The sequence below is a fragment of the Sander vitreus genome, chromosome 17 (assembly GCF_031162955.1).
Source record: "Sander vitreus isolate 19-12246 chromosome 17, sanVit1, whole genome shotgun sequence".
NCBI classification, from domain to species: domain Eukaryota; kingdom Metazoa; phylum Chordata; class Actinopteri; order Perciformes; family Percidae; genus Sander; species Sander vitreus.
The window spans coordinates 8,225,887-8,248,340 of record NC_135871.1 but is presented as its reverse complement, the minus strand read 5'-3'; the positions used below and the strand labels follow the sequence as shown (position 1 = coordinate 8,248,340).

The 22,454-nt window shown below is 42.1% G+C and overlaps 1 protein-coding gene across 5 annotated transcripts in view; it reads right to left on the bottom strand.

The window, feature by feature from the left end:
- The window catches only part of thada (THADA armadillo repeat containing), a 115,078-nt gene that overhangs the window by 31,627 nt on the left and 60,997 nt on the right, over positions 1–22,454 (bottom strand). For all 5 annotated transcript variants that reach the window (XM_078272792.1, XM_078272794.1, XM_078272796.1 and 2 more), the window contains exons 30-31: positions 15,379–15,482; positions 8,237–8,319 (exon numbers count right to left, since the gene is read on the bottom strand). In XM_078272792.1, coding sequence (XP_078128918.1) covers positions 8,237–8,319; positions 15,379–15,482 — 187 coding nt within the window. The remainder of the gene's footprint in view (positions 1–8,236; positions 8,320–15,378; positions 15,483–22,454) is intronic.

The window sequence follows — 22,454 nt, the reverse complement described above, 5'->3', positions numbered from 1 at the left end:
CTCTCAGGATGAACTGTGAAAGTGTTGGTGATACCTTGACTTTATCTAGCACTGTTATGCAACAAACACGTGTTTTCAGTCATTACTGATTCATTTTTCTACATTACCTCAATTGATCCACTAATCATCACATCAATGACTAATGTCAAGCACACCTTCCCAAATCCCAGTTGACACATCTCAGTTTACTGTCACATCAGCAACGTGACGTCATGACTTTGCGTAAACATACACGCCACTTTCCTAAAGCCAAGTGGCACGTTATCGGTACGCATTTTGAGTCTGTAACGTCACAGCGTAAACATACACGCCACGTGGCACTTTCTAAAGCCAGGGTTGGTTTTAGGAAAAGAAGAACCGGTTGGGATTAGGAAAACAACAAACGTGGAAAGGAAACATCACATGCGGGACACAAAGTCACACATGGGACGTGATCCCCGCTCTCGGATTTTCGGCCTTTCATACTACTCGCTACGGCGTCAATTCACACGCAAACGCAAGGTAACGTAAGTCAATGGAGGCCAAACGGCGTTGATAAACGAGTAACACGCCACAAATGGCATACGAATTGGCATGTCATACATACGCCACTTCATGAGATCAGTCTGACACCAGACAAAGAAAAGCAATAATTAGTCACAGTTCACCAATAAAAAAAACTGCAAAATTAGTTTTCTGTTAATTGACTAATTGAGTAATTGATGAATCATTTCAGCTCTACTTTGGTTTATGACATCAGCTCCAGACTCAGCTGTGCTTTGTGTTTAGAAGCAAGTTAGTAGTTTACTGAAGCAGTTGTCTGTGCTCTCGTCAAAGCCACCAGACTCCTTTGACTAAAACTGTAATGTTCCCTCGCACAGCACGGGAGTTGCTCGTCTACTGCTGCCTCCATCGGTTAGTTTGTTAGTTCCTAACCCTTTTAAAACACCAAAGTCGCACAACAACACAAACTAACTAACCGATCAAGGCAGCGGTAGACCAGCGACGCTCATGTTCTGCAAGGTCAAATTAATGTTTTTGTCAATGAGTCACGAGTCTGGTGACTTTGAAGAGAGCATAGACACTTTGTAAGCCAAACTAAAATAGAAGTAAACAGCTACGTCCATTCCAACAAACACCAGGACGTTAACACTACGCTTTTTAAGAAGTGTCAACACAGAATGAAACGTGTGATGTTTGAACATGTTAAGGTATATGTTAATGTCTTGTATTGAGTAAATTAAGTTTGGATTGTACGGAAACAAAAACTAAAGTGTGATGGATGTGTACTTGGGTGTGTGTGTGTGTGTGTGTGTGTGTGTGTGTGTGTGTGTATTAGTGGGACAGTGAGCTTACTGGGTCTCCACGAGTACTGTCCATAGCCGGCTGAAAGCTGTCAGTAAAGACGCTTTGCTGTGTCAAGCTAGAACTTTGGCGAGACACTTGCACACGTGCTCTCCCACGCAAGCACACAGCTGGATTTCACATCAGCTTCCACCTTCATTACCCAAACTGTGAAAAACAAACCCCAGACGCTACGTGTGTGTGTGTGTGTGTGTGTGTGTGTGTGTGCGCGCGTCTGACAGTGTGAGAGAGCTGACCTCCTTCTCATGCTGATGCTCGAGCTTTACAATTTGCTGAGGTCCCGCCCTCTAATTAAACTAAACGCTCTGTCCTTACGTATATATGTATGTGTGTGTTTGTGGGTTGCTTGTTGTCCGAAAAGATATAAATAACAGCGAGCAAAAAAAATCTGCCAGCCACAGTAGCTGCTAGATTCCTAAATTTATAAGTGTTACTACTTTACTGGCCACATTACTGTTAAATAATACTGCAGATTTTCTGCCAATGCAACCAGTGCATCTACAGGACGGAAAATGTAGTGCAAATGAAAAATGTTTTGGCAGATAACGCTGCTCTCTACTGTGCTAGAATATTAAACGTACAATATGTAATTACCTGCCGCCTTGCCGCTGTCTCTCAATCAAAACACGGACCTATTGATGATGCCGTGAAGTTGCATGGGATCATGGGAGTTTTTGTCTTCATTGTTAAACCACCTCCATTGCCGATGAAAATGTACAGTATCTTTTCATGGACGAGTTAACGTATAAAAGGTTTTATTTACGTTACGTTCAGTGATGTTTATTCATGTCATTCTAATAAAATAGCCGCAGTGTTTCCCACATAATTACTAAGACTTCATTTCTGGCGGTAGCTGACTGGTTAGCGAGCAGGCAAGACACATCAGTCATCATCACATGTCGGCGTCTCCTCTTTTTTCAGCACCGGGGGAAAAAAAGGGGTTTGTGGTACTTCCCGCCACTGGCAGAATTATTCCGCGCTTGGCGGGCGGCAGCTCCAGGGCGGACCGGACACCTTCGGTTGGCCGCTGTGGCGGCCCAACTCCGCCCGACGTGGGCACCAGCACCGGGGGTAAACTTTCTGTCATTGCCGTTAGCGTCGTTAGCACCCGGCGCTGGGGTTTGTGCTGGCTGGTCTGGGGTTTCTGCAGTCGCTGACTGGGAGCTGGCTATGGTGATGTCCCCGGGGGCTGTTGTCCGCTCACATCCTGACAAAGACTCTTAGCTCCGGGGAATGAGGAAGATGGCCTGGGGCGCGCTAGCTGGCCTACTTAGCATTAGATTAGTCGACTACCCATACAGCGTTACATGGCGTTTAGTCATGGGTTAAGCCCAGTGATGTTATTAAGCATTTATTGAGAAATGTCAGAAAAAGAATGTATATATATGTACCCCCATGTTGGGAAACAGAGGGTGCAATGTGCGGATTGTCTTGTAGGATTTCATAGGAGGAGGAGGAAAAATACAACGTTCTTCTCTTGACATTGATTTGCAGCGGCTGGTGCATAGTTTCCCAAAAAGCAAGTTAAATGTGTGCGAGTATCCAAATATGGAACTACATGGCTTACCAAGCTGCCAAAGATGAACATTAATCTCATGTGCTAAAGTAGCTCGAAGCCTAATTATGGTGACACACTTCTTATGTAGTAAGACAGATTGAACTTAAAATATAGGTTTGCATATTTTCAAGTCTGTGTTAATAAAACACTCACATGCCATACGTGCTTGTGATTGCGATTAAAAGTCAGCACTCAGCTTCAAACGACAATGTTAAAAACAACAGACGAAGCCAGAAATCTTGGTGTCGTCATGGACTCAGACCTGAATTTCAACAGCCACATTAAGACAATTACAAAGTCAGCCTATTACCACCTTAAAAATATATCACGGGTTAAAGGACTCAGCAGGATTTGGAAAAACTTGTCCATGCTTTTATTTTCAGTAGACTTGACTACTGTAACGGTGTCTTTACAGGTCTCCCTAAAAAAATCTGACAGCTGCAGCTGATTCAGAACGCTGCTGCTCGAGTCCTCACTAAGACCAAGAGAGTGGATCATATCACTCCACTCTGAAGTCTGTACACTGGCTTCCTGTGCCTCAAAGAATTGATTTCAAAATACTTTTGCTGGTTTATAAATCACTAAACGATTTAGGGCCAAAATACATTTCTGATCTGCTGCTACACTATGACCCACCCAGACCTCTCAGGTCGTCTGGGACAGGTCTGCTTGTTGTCCCCAGAGTCAGAACTAAACAGGGGGAAGCAGCGTTTAGTTTTTATGCTCCACATATCTGGAACAAACTCCCAGAAAACTGCAGGTCCACCGCAACTCTCAGTTCTTTTAAATCAAGGCTGAAGACCATTCTTTTTGATGTTGCCTTTCTTTAAATAACTGTTCATTTGTTATACTGAAGTTGCATTGATGACACTGTATGACAATCTATAACTGCTCTTTAATGTTTAATTTCTTATACTGCACTGTCAATTTTATTCTTGTCTTTTATCTAGTGGTATTTTTGACCTGCACTTTGATGTTTTAATTTGCTTTGTTTTTTTTGTTTTTTTGCGTTTTCTAACTGCTCTCTATCACTTTGAATTGCCCTGTTGCTGAAATGTGCTATACAAATAAAGCTGCCTTGCCTTGTATGTATGCTGAGGGCGTTATGGGATTCTGTTATCATGTTTCCTGCTCATACAGGCCAACGCAAATATGGTGAAGTGGAATGATTGAAGCAACCAATAACTCAACTTACATATGGCATCTGAGTAAGCATACCTATCCTTTAAAAGTGGACTCCACTGATTTAGCGTCACACTAGTCTTGCATTGCCAGTCCTATCTCCACAGCACTGTGTCAGCGCTGGAGTATTCTGGGATAGAAATAAAAAAAAAAAAAAAACTTGGGCTTGTTTGTATTTCTTTAAACCAATCACAATTATCTTGGCGGCGCTAAGCCCAGGATGCAGCAACATGCATAAATAGATAGCAGAGATAGAGGAAGGGGCGGGACATTCAGCCATGTGTTGAGCCAGACTAGCAGTGCACTGGCCGCCGACAGTTCAGTCAGAGATTTCGGTTATGCTAGCGGCTGATGTGACCTCGAGCCACTAGCCTCATTTTTAGTCTTAAGCCCCACTCACCAACGCCGACTCAAGTGACATCACTTGAGTAAAATGTTCAATATATGTGGCTAAATGTACAACATGAGATTTCTGATTTAAAGTCTTCTTCTTCAGCACAGACATACAAAAGATACAAAAAAGATTTACCAGGAAAATGACTCAGCCAGTGGGCAGAGAAATCTATTTTACCATCAGCATCTGCTACCACATTTAACGGAGACACATGAAATTCCAGCATATTCACTAATACTTTAAACATTGATGTGGGTTTTTTCCCCTCTCTACTTGTGTCAGTCTCCTTTTTCATACCTTCCTTTTCTCTTTTCAGCTCTTTTTACTGGCACGGCTGAAAAGCAGAGAAACGGAAGACTGGCGGAGGTAGAGATGAAGCAATGGACGGTGGGGGCTTTTTTTATGACTCGGCATGGATCAAAGGGCTGGGGCAGAGAAATGAAACACACACACACACACACACACACACACACACACACACACACACACACACACATATACACAGACCTGTGTTCAGAGCCGACAGGAATTGGCTGGTAAATCTAAAGTTCCTACTTAATGCAGGGTGCCAGTAAAAAAGGGAAAAAAGAGGAGTAATATTGAAAAAGCCGATTGTTCACCTCCTTTACCACTGGTGCCAGGCACTCTTAAGAGCCTGCTGCTTTCATATAAACTTGCCCAACCTGTGGCTTTTTAACTCAACATCTGATTTGTTTGAAAAGTGCAATTACACAAGAGGAAAAGGGTGAAGGATTGGAAATGAGGAGTAGAAGGAAGGAAAAATAGAAAAAACAGACCAACGGAGGACTCAAACACCACTAGAGAGAGGGTGAGAAATGAAGCCAAAGACAGACTTATGGTAATCATAGAGAGGCATTAGAGGTGTGTGAGCTAGAGAGTGCTTATTTAGTTATGTAAGGAGCAGAGCCAAGTCGGGCCAGGCCGGGTCCTCAATCTACAGGCTTGTTTTGAGAAATCCTCGGTATTTCCACTGTCAAGACCAACATGTGTTCAGCACATGGCCGACCGAAAACACAAGTGCCTCCCCCCTCCTCTCTCTTCTCCCCCCCCTCCGAGTGCAGCACTCCGACATAAACTGGGTCATAGGCACAATCCCACCATCTGTCAAAGATCGCTCGCCTTCGGTTTCACATTCCTCCACTGCGGAGACCCCCGCCGGTCTGCGCACATGTGCACACAACTACACTACGTGTGTGTGCACACGCACACGCACACACACACACACACACACACACGGGGGAGGATGAAGCTGACTTCTGTCAACAATCAGTCTAAATGGAGAGCGCAGCGGACAGCCTCGCCAGCAAACGTTGCAGGGTTGTCTGTTCAGACTTGGAAGTGCTCAATGTCCAATTCACAGCAAATGGAGGGAACACAGTTGCTGTTTAGCGAGCTGATAAACTCCCCGGCAACTGGCTGACATCAGCATCTAAGTCCCAGTCAAGACTGAAACAAGAGTGAGAACAAGCATGTTCAACAACCACGTTCAAGACCAACATTCAAATAGTTTCCGCTCAATGTGAGGCTTTAATATACAGTAAAACTTCCAAGTTGAATAAAGTAAATGAAGGTACTGATTTAGCATTATAACCATAACATGTATACACTTTTTCTATAAACTTAATTTCCTATTTCATATTCAATTCAATCTTTGTAATATATAAATTCCATTCGGACCTGTTTGGTCTAAAACTCCACAAAATAAACTCTCTCTCTTCTCTACATATAAGAAGTCTTTCACTGCTGTCATAAAGTCCACCATACACTGTTTCAGGGGAAGTAACTGTTCAGACCAACATCATAGTGAGCTAGGAGAGTGCAATTCTCATGGACCAGTAGACGAGCAACAAGCACGACAGCGACAACACGTGCCAAAACGAAGCGGAGCAGGGTTTTCAGACAGAAGGAGTGAATGAGCCATATTTTGGCAAAGGTTTTTGGAAGTTACTGAGCGTATGAATGGAAAGCAGATTAGTACGTAGATTATGCTGTACGGGTGGTTTCAGAAGTTTGGTATTTGTTGGCAAATGTTTGTTTGGGAATCTAAGCTGTACAAAGCCTACATTCTCCAAAAAACAGATTTTAGAAGGGTCGTTAATAAAGCCAAAGCAAGATGTACAGTGCTAAGCATACGTGAATACACCCATGCTAAAGTTGACTAAAAAGAGGAATAAAAAAATCCACCGCCCCCTTGTTCAGATGCACCAATCAGGGCCAGGAGGGGGGGGGGGGGGTTAACTCCGTGTCAATCACTGCTCATGCACACGCATTCATTCTCCCTTGTGGGGGAGGGGCTTAGGAGAACGTTATGGGCTTTGGCAGAAAGGGGGGGAGGGACTGAGAAGTTGTCGATGATGGATCTTCACAATCCTACCTACAGCACCTTTAATGCCTTATTTAAAAATCCAACCTTTAAGGACACCAATTTTCTTTGTGAATGAATAATGTATCGTAAATAATGATGTCTCATTGGAACTACAGATCAGCTACCCGATCTGGCAAACATAGTGCGGTTATATATATATATATATAAAGTATATATACTTTGCCTGTCTGGTGCGGCTCAAATAGACTCTGGTGCATTAGCCTGTTTGGGCTTGTGTAAAAGCTGTCACAATCAATTCTTTTTCTGCTAGGGTCTGCTCCCAGGTGCACTCTGGTGTAGGGCTGCGACTAACGATTGTTTTCATTGTCGATTCGTTTGTCGATTATTTACTCAAATAATTGATTAGTTGTTTGGTCTATAAAAATGTTCAGAAAATGGTGAAGTATGTCGATCAGTGTTTCCTAAAGCCCAAGATGACGTCCTCAAATGCCTTTTGTCCACAACTCAGATAATATTATTATTATTAATATTCAGATTACTGGCATAGAGGAGTGAAGAAACTAGAAAATAAGTTCTGGAATTAGGGAATTTTTTATCACAATTATTATTACAATTAATCGATTATCAAAATAGTTGATGATTTAATAGTTGACAACTAATCGATTTAACTTTGCAGCTCTACTCTGGTGCCGTTTGTTTTTGGTGTGAAAGAAAAACGGTCCAATCACAGGACTTTATGATAGTAGATGAGTGATTTTAGCATAAATATTATTATGTCATCCAACTGCTGATCTTGAATCAAGAATGCGATCTTAAGCCATGTAGGCCATATACAGTATAGTTATGCAAGATCATCTGGCAACCATGTGACACAAACGCACGTCACCACAGGGTGGGTGCAGGGATTCTCCTAGGTATATCAGATAGTGAAAAAGAGTTCCATTTGTGTGCCACGAACGCCGTGCAAACAGTAACCAGTAACGTAGCTCAAGCACGGCGTTTGTCGTTCGACTGGTCGTGACCGTTTTCCCAAGATGGCGCCCGCCTGTATACGTGAACGCTACTGTCTTTATAAACTATCTTTTTAATAAACTGTCTGTACACTTACAAAGTTCTCAATGCTTCGGTTTACATGTAGGGACCCTCGTTATGCTACCGTGGAAGTCTGGTGCTATTTTGAGCCTTGTTAGTGGTATAGAAATAGCAATTTTTTTTTTACCTTACCGACGACTAGCGTTATAAGCTAATTAGCGGTTTGCGCTAAAACTGGACACATTCGATTAGCATGAAAACAAGTCCAAGAGAACGGTCGAGTCGGTACACATGTGTTATTAACCCCTAGGTTCATTTTGCGCCGGATTTCTCCTTTAAAACCCGAGTCAAATGTAGCGACCCCTCAGTAACTACTCACCATCCAGAAGACTGATCTTCAGCCCACACAGGCACACCAACACATCCAGAAAGGCTCCTCTGGTCACCACGCAGCCATTTTGTCTGTAAAGAAACAAACATAAGGGGGTTTCTCTGAGCTATTTCATTCAACAAGTACCTTGGATGATTAGTTGTACCGTGATCTAGCAAAAGACACTGAAGAAAGAACCTTTTAATAATGAAAACCCTTTTATGAAGGGAGCTCCTTAAATGCTCCTAAACCTTTTATATAAAGTTACAGATCCAAGACTGCAGCCTCCAGTCATTGATTATCTATTTTCCATTAAGATCACAGACAAAGATTTTCTTCAGAAACAGCCTCATGTCTCCCTGCAAACTGCTCGATTAGGTCATTGGACGTTTGTAACTCAATGGATCTATTGGTTTTGAGGCGCTTCGTGATTGGGCGTGATCCCAAGGGCTGATGTCATTTCCCCATCCTGATCAGGCATCCCGTTGTGGTTTTACAGCTTCCCGTCTGACGGTAAAACAAGTAAACTTATGAGCGTGACAGTTCATTCTTGAAGTAAGATAAACTAGTTTTAACTCAAGCCACATGAATTAGCTTTTTTCCCAGAGCCTTATACCAGTGTGTTTATGTATTGGGGCTTATGTTTGTATCTCTTGCAACAGAAGATCCAGTTTTGTGTGTGTCATTTAGTGAGCTCAACTCAAATCCATTCCTAAACCTAGATGTAGGTTCAGGATCCAACTTACAATTCTTGTTCTGACTTATAAAGCTTTCAGGCACCTGTTTATATCTTGGACCTGCTCCATCTGTACGCTACAAACAGGTCCCTCATGTATTCTAACCAGGGGATTATTGGTGGTCCCACACACTTGCTTAAAAACTAAGGGCCCTATCTTGCACCCGGCGCAGCGCAGCTAAAAGCCCGATGCAAGAGATGCACACACACAGGGAAGCGCAGCAGCACACACACACGCAAAAGATTACAAATAAAATTATGACGGTGCAAATCAGCCATCATAATAGCAATGTGCCAAGGTCCAAACGCGCCTGGCTTTTAAAGGGAATGGGAGATGACATTCTGATTGGTTTATTGCATGTTACGCCCAAAACACACCTATGAATTAATGAAGACACTAAGTACAACTCTTTTGAACCATGCGCCTGGTGCAGGGACCCTTTTTTCCGCTGTCAAACTAGCAAAAGTGGATTTGGACACGCCCGAAACGCACCTTCACGCCGTGCACTTAGATCGTTAAAATAGGGCCCTAAAGGTGACCGTTCCTTTGAAGCGGTGGCTCCAAACCTGTGGAATGCCCTTCCAATACGTTCTGCGGTCTCTGTTGATGCTTTTAAAAAGCAGCTGAAGACGCACTTGTTTAAATTCGCTTTTGACTCATGTTTGTAACTTTGGGTTTTAATCTTTTAAATGACTTTTATTGGTCTTTCAATTCTTTTTCCCTTGCTTATTTTCTGTTGGCTCCTACTGTATTTTTTTTTTTTTTTTTACAAATGTTAATCATGTGAAGCACGTTGTGACTTTGTCTGTAAAAGGTGCTATATCAAATAAACTTATTATTATTAGGGCCCGAGCACGAACGTGCAAGGCCCCAATGGTGCCTTGCACTGAAAGTGCGAAGGAACCTATTGTTTTTGGTCAGATTATTACCAATTCTTAATCGCATTTTTGAGGGAGTTAGAATGCACGAAAACTCACAAAAATTTGCACATGTCACAACTGGTGAAAATTGCAAAGATTCAAAAAAATTACACATATCCATCACTAGGTGGCGCTATTGCAGAAAAACAAAAAAACTTTTGGCCCTATAACTCCCAAACCGTACATCTCACATTCAAAAAACATATTTTCACGTTCCCTGGATCCAGCTGAATCTCCTGATATAGGCCACGCCCATTTCCGCCTAGACTTTTATGCGTGAAAAATCGTGATTTATCGAAAACCTACTTTGCCGAACTCCTCCCAGACCGTGCGACCGATCTGCACGAAACTTGGCAGGTAGCATCTCCAGACGGACCTGACAAAAAGTTATCCAAAGAATTTTTATAGGATAAAAATTGCACATATTACGCACAAACAAATTTGTGTATGTAAGTATGCAAACACCAACTTTGCCATATCTCGAACAAAATAATTGCTATCAACGCAAAACTTAAGATTCTTGTTTGCCATGAACCTCTGGAGATGCCCCACACATTTTACAAAAATTGGCCACTAGGGGGCGCTACAAGTACATAAAGTTTATAGCTCATGAACGGCTCATCCGATTTTTACAAAATTTGATGGGTACCATCTAGGGCCACTCATGAGGCCACCCCTACAGTAAGGTACTGATTGGTCAAAGTGGGCGTGGCCTATGGGACCCTAATTGGTTTTAGCTCTTGGGCACATTTTTGGTGGCCTCAATATATACGAAAACTCACAAAAATTGGCGCCCACATAAACACCTGGGAGCTTTACGAGACTGTACAGCGATTTGGCCCAAACCTGTAAGTGGGCTCCATAGCGCCCCCAATGCCTGGAAGGCCTTAACTTGGACATAGTTGCTCCGATCCTCACCAGATTTAATACCCATATTGCTCTAATCATTGCGGACATATTTACCATTTACCTTCATTAGCTCCGCTCAACCGGAAGGCGGCCATTTTTAATTATGCATTTTTCATGTGTTTTACATTCTTTCGAACTCGTCCTAGGCCGTAATTTCAATCTTCTTGAATCTTTGCAGGTAGTATCCGTTGACCCCCATGACAAAAAGTTATCCAGAGAATTTTGAAGTTACAGCAACTTCCTGTCTAAACAGGAAGTTGCGTTATCTTGGCAACAACTTTTCAAATTGCCCCGAAACTTGACGAGGTTGTTCGTCATGGCCGGTTTAGCATCTGTGCCAAACTTGGCGTCAATCGGCCATTAGATGGCGCCGTTTTAATTTTTTTTTAATTAATCAGCAAAATATTGATATATGGGAAACCTACTCTATCTAACTACTCCTGGGGCGTAAGTCCGATCGGCACAAAAACTGGCATATAGACTCAATCGGCCTTTAGTAGCCATTTTAATTTTTTTAATTAATTAGCAAATTTGCTTTGAGCTTTTTTTAAACTCCTCCTAGAGCGTGAGTCCCATCTGCACAAAAAGTTACACGTAGACTCGGTGGACCCTCAAAAAGTTACCAAAAGAATTTTGATAGCTAACACAATGCACAAGTTACAGAGGACCAACTTCCTTTAGGGGGCTGTCGAAACAGGAAGTTGCGTATCTTACCAAGATTTATTCCGATTGACACCAAACATGACACAGTTGTTCCGCATAGGGGCTTGAGCATCCATGCCAACTTTAGAGTGAATCGGCCATTAGATGGCGCTGTTAGAATTTGTTTTATTAATTAGCCACATCACGATATATGGGAAACATACTTTGTCTAACTCCTCCTGGACCGTGAGTCCAATCCGCACAAAAACTTGGATATAGACTCGGTGTACCCTCATGACAAAAAGTCATCAAAAGAATTTTGATAGCTAAAACAATGCGCAAGTTATGGAGGAACAACTTCCTGTAGGTGGATGTTCAACATCAACGGTTGTATCTTGGCAAAAGTTATTCCGATTTACATGAAACTTAGAATGTGTGGTCTGCATGTGATGTTGCGTCTACCAGTACCCCCGACTGCAAGAAGGCGAGGGCCCGTTCATCGCTGCTTGCAGCTTTAATTATTATTATTATTATTATTATTATGTATGGAACAACAAGGTGTATTTACATGGATCCCGGCATGTACTGCAACTTTTCAAAACACTGTCAAGAGGCAACACTGTGCCAAAGGTTTACAAGATTGTATATACACTCAGTTGCCAGTTAACAACTTACTTTTGTTTCATTCTGTTTTTTTGGCATATTTTGTGTTATTTGTCTTATTTTAAATTGTCCATTATTCATTGTCAGGTTATAGGTGTCACTGCCTTGGACAGGACACCCAGGGTCCAAAATCAACACCCGCCCTTTGACAAATACTTTAAAATACAAACAATCTACATTGGCAATTAAAATATCTAAAGTCAGCCGCCATTGGCGGGTTTATGAGATAGGCCTACTTTTCTACAAACTCCCATCACTACAACCAAGGGGGTAAGCCAGCCTCCACAAAGTGTACCTCCTATGAAGCCATTTTGTTGCTAACAAGCCATCACCCGCATTCATTTTAGTGCCACTTTGACAGCGAATAACATCTGAAGCGTTTAAAGACTCTATTTGTCCATTGTTTATTTCTAAATAAAGGCTCCATTTGTTGTTTCTTTTTTTGTAAGATTCTCTTTCTGTCATGTGTATATATGTGCTCTCTCACAACAAATTTGACATGCATCGTCTTAGATTTACTCATTTATTTATTTTTATTATTATTTATTTATCTATTTCTTGGGGTGGGAACTCTGTTCTGAGTGTTTCTGTGTATCTTTGATCTGTTGTGAAAAAAGCTCAATAAACAAAGAAAAAGGCTCCATTACCTTGTATCTCACGTTATGGCTCCATAGCAGGCATTTTCATAACCACGCAACTTTCTGTCGCATAATAGACAAATTACCGTACAGTAGAGGAGAAGCTCGCAGGCAGTTTCGACTTGCATTAGCTGTTTTAGTTTAATTACTAATGTTAACTAGCATTTTAGTTTGCAATAATTAGCCTGTGCATATGTTATCTCCTTACATATACCTACGCTCTCCGTTGCTGCAAGATTCGGGATTGATTGAGATTTCTCGTCACCAGAAAACTTACAACTTTCAGACAGGTTGCTCACGTCACATCTACCTCTTCAAGCTCAGTTGGAGGCTGTGCAGTAACGCTCAGCCATCACCGGAAAAGTGCTTCTAATAGACTTTACTGGTCTCAGTGGATGTCTACGGTGTGGCTTTGTCCATTTCTTTAACTGTCTATGACTACAACACACATATCTTTGAACAAGTTTTGTTTTGCATCGACTCTGCACTCTGGTGGCGGCATGCAACGTATGACCGCCAACAGTTGTATTGCAATGCTTCGATTGGCCCTCGCTGTACACCGTCGCTACACTCACGCTTACTTTATCCAGCTGAGAATTTCTTGCGAACCGCAATGACAGTCTGCAAGTATGTGGCAGCACATTGCCAGAATAGAAATAGAAAAATTAAGCGCATGGTTGAAATACGGTTGAAAAGAAGTGGCGCTTCACAGATAAGAGGGTGAGGAGAGATTTGTTTTTTATGATGAATGCCAACACAATGAGCTGCAGTGCTTGTACAAATACAAGTACTCGACAAATACAGTTTTATGGCTGTTTGAAAAATATTTGGGCTGGTACATTTATTTGAGTTTACCAGCGCCCTGTGTACGTACAAAAGTGAAATAATAGGACATAAAAATTGTTGATGATCAACTAATCAAATAATGGTTTCAGCATGATTCCTGTTAGTGAGTGCATGTGGCCATGATTGGGCAACAGATGAGAGTCATTTATGTGTAGACTACCCAAACAAGAAGTTACTGTTATTACTGCGTCAACAACTCGCAGGAGAAGATGCTGAATAGGACAGTGATGTGTTTGTGTTTGTTTTCATTTGTGGTGAATCCTTAAAGAATTTGGGACCATCACATGAGATGCCCCCAGCTGTACGATCACAGATTTGATTAATTTACTTACAGTTTACGCGCATATAAACAAGCAAAGTCTTGAAAAAGGCAAACCATTGTTGTAACCATTTCCTCCCTATTCGTAAAACATACAATCATTTTAGACTACTATGTAGCCCATGACTCTTTGGTTTCACTATAGTAACGATGTAGAATTATGACCATTAAATTATTTGTGAAATGTTGAAATAATATCAGAATATCTAAAATACATATCTGCCAATGGCTAGTGTGTAAGTGGAGCAGCATGTGTGGGCAGCGCAAAGTGTGTGTGTGTTCAGTTCAGTGTGTGTTCAATCGAGGGTATGACCACAGTGCTATGAAAGCCCTCAAGTGTGTAAAAACAAGGGAGACAGTGTGTGAACTTGACGTCACATTTTCATCACCCAGATATTAATAAGACTCATATTCTCTGCACACTTTACAAACACACAACACATGTGATGGAGCATGGGAAGAGGGCTGAGGGAGTGTGAGTGTGTGTGTGTGCCTCAAGTAAGAACATATTTGGTCAGAGAGGAGTCCTGTGAAGTGGGTTGAGTGTGCTCATGTGTGTATGAATGTGAGGTAACATTATCACATCGGCTGTAAGAAGCTACATCAGTTGATCACAATCCAAACAATACAGTGGGGATGTTCTAAGAGGTTGGTACTGGGTCTTAAGTGCGAACACAAAGCCAAAGTCAACTGCAGTGAGCTACACGAGTGTCTGCACTCCTTGTTACAGCGTTGACACCCTCTTGGAGCCAGAAAAAGTCCAAAATGACATAACACAGAGATGGTGTGAGGCCAAAACCCAACACTGACTCAGACCAGACGAACAATGCATTCCGTCCTTTTTGGAAGGTGGCCGTTTCAAATTAGTGGTGTTCTGGAAGAGAGAGGTGGTTTTCTTATTCCAAAAACAGAGATCTTTAGACCTGTGTTGTCCTTAGATCTGGGCGCCGGGCTCTGTGATGCTGCATGATCAAACGGACAGACGGTGGGCGCGCTCTGGTGAGCAAGAATTCACCTCGTCATCTTAATAAAGGCTCATCAGTGTAACCAAGCGCAGCTAGCAGGGCTAGTGTTGCTAACCCAGTGACCCTGTGTCATCTGCTGTGGGCCGCGGAACAGAGGAAACTGGAGACCCAGGCCTGACCTCAGCCGGGCAGGAGGGGGCCGACAGGGTAATCTGTGCCCCATCTTGAGGCCTCGATCTTGGGCAAGAGGGCCAGAGGTAGAAGGGGGAGAGGGAAAGAAAGGGGGAGGTCTGCGGATGGGACAGCAGGCGCTCGCTTTGAAATGGAAGCCTGGGCAGGACATGAGGTGGACACAGCCAGGGAGGGGATGAACGGGGAGACAAGGAGCTATTCTTCTGGTGAGCGAGTTGGAAGGGCGGGAGGGATGCTTATCTGTGCGTGTCTCTCTGTGTGTGTGTGTGTGTGTGTGTGTGTGTGTGTGTGTGTTTGTGTGTATGTGAGTCTAGGATTACCGAGAGGCGAGCCACATGCGCTGACAGAGGCCTTCGGTGATGCCATTTCCTGCTGGCAGGGGTCTGTGTGAGTCAGTCTGGTAGGAGCGCAGCAAAAACAGCACCTGCACACACACAAATGCACACACTCTTGAATTGATATACATGTGAGAACTATAATCTATTACTATTTATACATGAACCAGCCCCAATGACAATGAAATGAAATGTTGCTGTGTGGTCATACACGAAAAAGTGAAGTATGTTCACAAACAAGAGAAATTAAACTCAATTAAACAATGGGCATGTTAACACTCCTACAGTATGTGTATTGGGTTGCATGGTGGGTCACCCTCACAGCAGTCTGGTCTGAGATATACTGTCATTGGCAGTTTGCAGGGTCAATCTCCGATTTCAGTCTGAGCGAGTCTTGACCGCTTTATCTACATGAGTCTCTCCAAAATCGACACAACAAATTCCTGTTTGAAAACATAATGTTGAGTCAAACAGCCAGAGACGTGTGCATGTCAATACTACACAGTAATCTTATCAACTGCTGGCCATTAGGAATTATCATTTAACCAGTCAATGGAAATAATAGGATTCGTAAACACCAGCAGTAACTGTACAGTGTGTTATAGTGACAGAAAATGTTTTGAATTCTCAAAAAGTATGTTTCCCATTGAAGATCAAATCATTCTTTTCATTATGGCTGTGTGTGACTGAGCCAGTTTGTAGCAGGTGTACTGGTGGATGGGAATGTTCAGAGGCCAGGACACAGGCTGGCTGGCTGGCTGGCTGGCTGGCTGGCTGGCTGGGGGTGTGTATTCTGGGCCTTGGTAAGTATAATCTTTAAGCCGGGGCCACGGCCACAGACCAGTAGGAAGCCATTCATTACGCAGTGCAGGGAAGGAAACGTGGGTAAAAACCAGGCCGACCACGTAGCACCAAGCCTGGCCACTGAGCCCTGGCCTGCCCCATCTCTTCTCCTGCCTTCTCCACGTCCAGGCAACACCCACTGGCTCCTACAAACAGCTTCCACACCCCTGGGTGCTTCTTCCTCTCGCTGTCACTCTCTAAGAGCTTTTCCACCTACAAGGAGCCAGTACTGGAACCGATTCCCAAACCAAATGTTAAACCTTTCCAAGCGATTCCGCTGTCAAAAAACTGGTTTTAAAGGCTCAATCACACTTGAACTGGTCTCTGCAAATATTCACTGAGCTTCTTATCGACTTCCTTAAATCTCATGTGACAAATCCAAGAGTATTTCTCAGACGTCAATGTTTCAAAGGTTTTGGCAGATTCCCAGGTCCACAGCTCACCTGTGTGAACTTTTCACGTTTAACCAATTGACACAATGATCTCTTGATGCATCTTGTGTTTGACAAGGGAGTAGTAAATGTTTCAGGCAGGATCAACCTGTTTGTTTAACACAGCGCTATCACACTACAATAATCTTGATTAACTGCGTTCAGTTTTGTTGGACCGGTGACAAGTCTGGCAAGCCTTGAAAGCTTGACCTTGCTGGTACACAACCACACATGCCATTATGTCATATGTTTATCAAATGTGGCCTTCAACGGTGCACTAATATTAGGCTGTAAGTTTTGACTTCTGACGTGGCGCTAAAATCATCATCAATCATGTTTGAGGTGACGTGGACGTTTCTGGCCTACTAAACATTTTTTTTTTAGCTTACAGGCTGTTGAAACTAACCAACGAATGCTCTCTGTGGTTGTTAGAATGCTTTTTGTTCATTGCTTTATGTTCATTTCGGTCGACTGATTCAGAAGCAGATTCAGATTAAAAGGTTGCAGCTGGTTCCAGTGTCAGTGGCAAAACCATCTGTCTTCATTCCTTCTCCATCTACTTTACAGTTACACCTCATCCAGGGGAAGTCCCTGCATGGGAGGCTCAACCGGCTCAATCCAGCACGGCATGGAGAGAATATTCTGAATATTTATAGAAAATGCTGCCTCCCTGTTCCTCCTCCCAAAGACAGAACAGAACTACACCCCGTGTGGGAGGAGATGCTGGGATTGGATCAAGCTCAAATGAACGGGAGACCATTAGACAGCAGCACAGAGAGCTGGTGCAGGCTGAATTTCAATTCAGTTGGTAACACTTTATAATAAGGGTACATGAATTATCATGAATTCATGCATGACTCCATGCGTGAAAAAGCATACATTTGTTTATTAATGCATCAATTAAGGTATTTCAATCTTCATGATTTTTGATTTATTAATGATGTTCATGTCATTCTTCATTCGTAAATCTGTAGTTAAAGTGACAGGCTACAAAAAACGGAATTGTAGTGTTGTAATCATAATTAACTAAACATTACGTCTTCAGTACTTCATGTTTGTGGCCCTTCAAATAAAGTGCTAATCTGGTCCATCTTTAACATTGATAAATAAGATATGATTAATGGTGGCATATGCAGCAATCATCTTTGTAACCCCTCGAATAAAGTCAACCCTTCTGTCTATTTAGGCATCAAATTGCATTACAAATGCAAATTAAATCACAATGCTGGACTTCATCGAGAAAGTTCCGGTGTACAGACTCTTCAAAGTTAGTAAAAAGTAACATTCATAAATATCCTACTTGGGTGAGCATTGTTCTTAGTCATTACTATTCAAAGGCCGTATGATGTTGTGAACAAAGCAACTATAAAAAATGCATCTGCAGTACACTGTAATTTGTAATATTTTGTGACCTCAGTACCATTTTGCCAACCTCCTTTGATTGTTAATACATTTCATTTTATGTCACCATTAATCATATCCTATTTATCAATGTTAAAGATGGACCAGGTCAAGTTATTTGAAGGGACACAAACACGATGAAGTAATGATTATTTAATCATGATTACAACACTACAATTCATCAAAATATATGTACACTGCTGTGACTTTTTTTGAAGAAGACATGAACGTCATTAATAAATCAGAAATCGAGGCGCCTGGTTAGCACACTTGGTTGAGCGTGCGCCCTATGTACAAAAACTCGTCGGCCGCGGGTTCAGTTCCAACCTGCGGCCCTTTGCTGCATGTCATCCCTCTCTCTCCCACTGTCCTGACTTTATCTGTCCAATCAATACAGGCAATAAAAGTAAAAAAAAAAAAAAAATCAGAAATCATGATGGTTGAAAATCCTTAATTGATGCGTTAACGTATGGCATTGTTCCTGCATTAAGTCATGCATGAGATACTATTAATCCTACAGTACATCACTGATAGTTCATCAAGCACTACATGAATGAATTCATGCTATTTCATGCATGACCTCATGATAATTCATGTACCCTTATTATTATTATAAAGTGTTACCATTTCATTTAAAGGTTTAAGACATTTAAAAGGTGCCCTGTGGAGTCTTCTGGTCAACAAACGGTGTGCATGTGCGTCATCGTGTGTGTGCGCACCACAACGAACATATTGGGGACCGACATGTAAAAACATTAGAGAAACTAGTGGTCAAAAACTTGGTACCGGGTACCTTTAATATCAGTTTCAATGACATACAAATAAACATGATAAAGAAAGCACTACTAAATTCCATTTAGTTGTAAACCTTTGTGACCAGCTTAAAAATGGAGATATTAAGACATTTAAAACAAGACATTAAAAACACAATTACGTAACTTCCGTCATTAAAGTGTTAAAGACCTTTAGCTTAGTACTTACTGTTTGAAATAAATAAGGTAGGTTTCTTTGTATTTAAAAAATGCCTTATTATACACATTTTTATGGAGACTCAGTCTCCAATGTATTTGTCATTTATTTTAACTTTGAAGCAGCATAAGTCACTCATATCTGGCTCATCTTAATGCTCCACTGTGTTCACAAATTAACTGCTAACTATGCAGTCTGGTGCTGGGCAGGTTTAGCAACGTTAAAGTCATAGTAAAGTTTAAACAGCTGCCTTTCCTATTAGATTGTTAGCTAATTTGATCCATTATTAATATAAAGACAGTGATTAGTGCAGCCCTACTATCCTTTCTACTTTATGACCATAGTAGCACAATCAACCTCCCTCAAAAGCTCGGGGTTGCAACTTTAAGGAGAAAAAAAAAAGACTCGCTGTGGCAGTGCTAAATGTGAAAAATATCAAAACCTATTTGTACGCCTTGTTTTCTAGTGAGGCGTTTAACTGCTTGTGTGTATGTGTGTGTGTGTGTGTTGCTTTCTCTGTGTGAGTGTGTGTTGCAACAAGCCTTGCTCCTCTTTTGGGCCCGGTAAAAATAGTGGTGGTGGATATGAGGTCCCTTCAGACTCTGTTATCAGCCTGCCCTGCCGTCCCTCCCACTGCCGCAACCACAGACTGACCACACGCTGCACTGAGTAACTTCACACAGGCGCGCGTGCGCACGCGCGCACACACACACACACACACACACACACACACACAGCAAGTGCAAATAATTGCACACCAATTCATGGCTCAGTCCAGTAAAACACATGTACAAAGAAACATATAAATCGGCATTCACATAAAACCAGATAGAGGTTAGGCAAAGTGTGGACGCGCCCAATTAGGCAAAAAGAGATCCCAATAAAGACAGGCTAAATATAAAAAGAAATAAACACACTCTCTCGCTCTATATAGCTGTATTCTTGCACAAACAAAGCTTACATATGCCCGTTAGACACCAAGTCACACACTGCCTCACATATGCATACACACATGGGCGTGACAACCAAGTAATTTAGTGGCGCGTGTACGTCTGTGTGTGCGTGCAAGAACTGTGCTACTACATCTTTGTCTAAGAGTTACAGTGGTGTATCTCAACTAGCCCCAAGGGAGCCGTTTGTTGATTTCCATTATGTCCTGAGACGCCTATATATCTGTGTACAGGCAGCACGAGCTGTGCATATGTAAGATTGCGTGTGGAAGGGTGACATTCAGTGGCCCGTTGCCATCACTCCTGCTAGTGTCTCCTAAAGCAGTAAAACTTGAGCTACTACAACAACACCGCTAACACCCAGAGGCCAGTTTACTTTTGGTTTCTTCCTAATGAAAGAGCCTTTGTGCTCGTCGTTTTTTTTTCCTTACGTTCAACAACAAATAGATCAGTCTCCACAGTTCTCTTTAAAATGTTGACCATGTAGACTCAACTACATGGTCTGAATGAAGCCATCTACTCTGAGAAAAAAAGTCTTACCACGATGCAAAAATCATCTGGTCAAGAGTATGGCTTGTATGTTTAACGACAATATAAAATTCTGGTAAATTATTTGACTTCCACACTCACTCTTACTTTTCTTTTTTAATAATTCTAGTTCCATCATCATATTTTTAAGATTTACACTAAGTGTAGGATTTGAACAATATATACCTTTTCTAATATGTAATTGAATAATCTTCTTGTGTTTTTTTCCTATTCTTGATAATAAGAGCTAAGGAAAAAGTCTTTAGGTGACTACAACAGACTCCAGGCCAGCTGATGCGGCAGATTATCTGTTCCTGGTGCTAATTTGGTGCTAATAAAGAGCTTTTACTTAATATAATACAGAAAGGGGCCACAGTAACGTTCAAATGCAACTACGTTTAGGCAGTGAGAAAGACTTGTATAGATAGAGTGTCCAACCCGAAAGTTGTGTTACTGCTGATCCATGTCCGTAAACACAGCGCAGTGTCCGACACCAGTATCAAACACCTGGGATTCCCTCTGGATTAAACACTTCTCATGTCATGAAAAGCAAGCTAGCTGTGTTTTCAGGCCCACACATTCTTTCACTGGTTCAACCCTGAGGGTTTTCGCAGAAAGCCAAAGGCAGACCACTGGCCAAAGGCAGCCGTCGTAACAGCAGACCAAAAGAAAATTATTGGAAGAGAGCAGGGAACAATGCAATTGGGAAAACAACACGGACATCACTGCTGCCAGAGGAAAGGAAACTGCGATACTCTTAAATCTCAAGCCTCCTTCTCCTCGGTCTCAGTCTCCTTTAGTCTCTGTTGTGGAAATACACAAAGGATTAAATCTGGCCCTTCTCAAACCACCACAGGCCACAACGTTAATACTTCTGGCCCGTACCAGGCATTGTGGGCCAGGGCTGTTGCTGGCGTGTGTCGAGAGCAACGTACGTTGTCGGGTTGGGTTAAGTGCTGGCCTGTCCGATGGGCTTGTTAAGCTCGATTCTGGTTGTGTCAACAGAGGTTTGGGGCACGCTGGAGCGATTGAAGTGATTCCAGTATGCTTTAAGATGCTTTATCAAAAGACAAAAGGGAACTTGCTCAGGCCATCTAGAGTTATTGTTATTATTAACCTCAGTTTAAATGGAGAACATACAGTAATAAGTGTTCTCTTGCCAAATGTTGTCATAAGACTTTTCACTCTAGCAAAAAGGTCTGGTCACATCAGCATTTAAACTGACAATAAATGGAGAAATGTTTTCATTCCAAATGAATCTCTTTGATCAGCACATTTGACTGTGGGGACTAAGTAAACCCACGAGATTCCTTCACATCAAGCCTGTTAGCAGAGTTGCACCATCACTTTACTTTTATTGAATTGTGCTCTGGTAGAATACAAACTGCTAGCCACAAAATAGAGGACTGGGCTCTTGAGTAAACTATTTGAAATGATCGTCATGTTAGCTAGCAAGCTAGCTAGCTTGCAAACTGACAATTACTGCAGAAGTCTGCTAAATGACACCTGGCAAGCTACGAGAACTACTGTGACTGGCTGGCTACCATGTTAGCGGTTAGTTCTCCAGCTACAGTGGTTCACCCACTAGTAATGCTACCAATCAGTACCCTGCCAACCTTATAGAAACAGGGGTCTGTGACCTGCTGGTCTAAGCCCCTCTCCAGTGGCTCCCTAAAGCGTTGACAAAAGATTACGGTCATTTTTTAACATTTACATATAGCAATTTTTTAGGCCTAAAGTGATTCTCACATAATCAATATATATATTTCAGTTAGCTAAAATGTGTGTCATAGCCTACCTCCCTCTACGGCTCGGCGCCTTATACTCTAAATTTTGCCTCTCTCTGCAAAGACCGTCAAAACACCACCATATTACAGTTTTTCTCAGTCGCTTTGGTACATCTCTCAGATCAGAATTGAAATTCTCAAAACTACCTGTT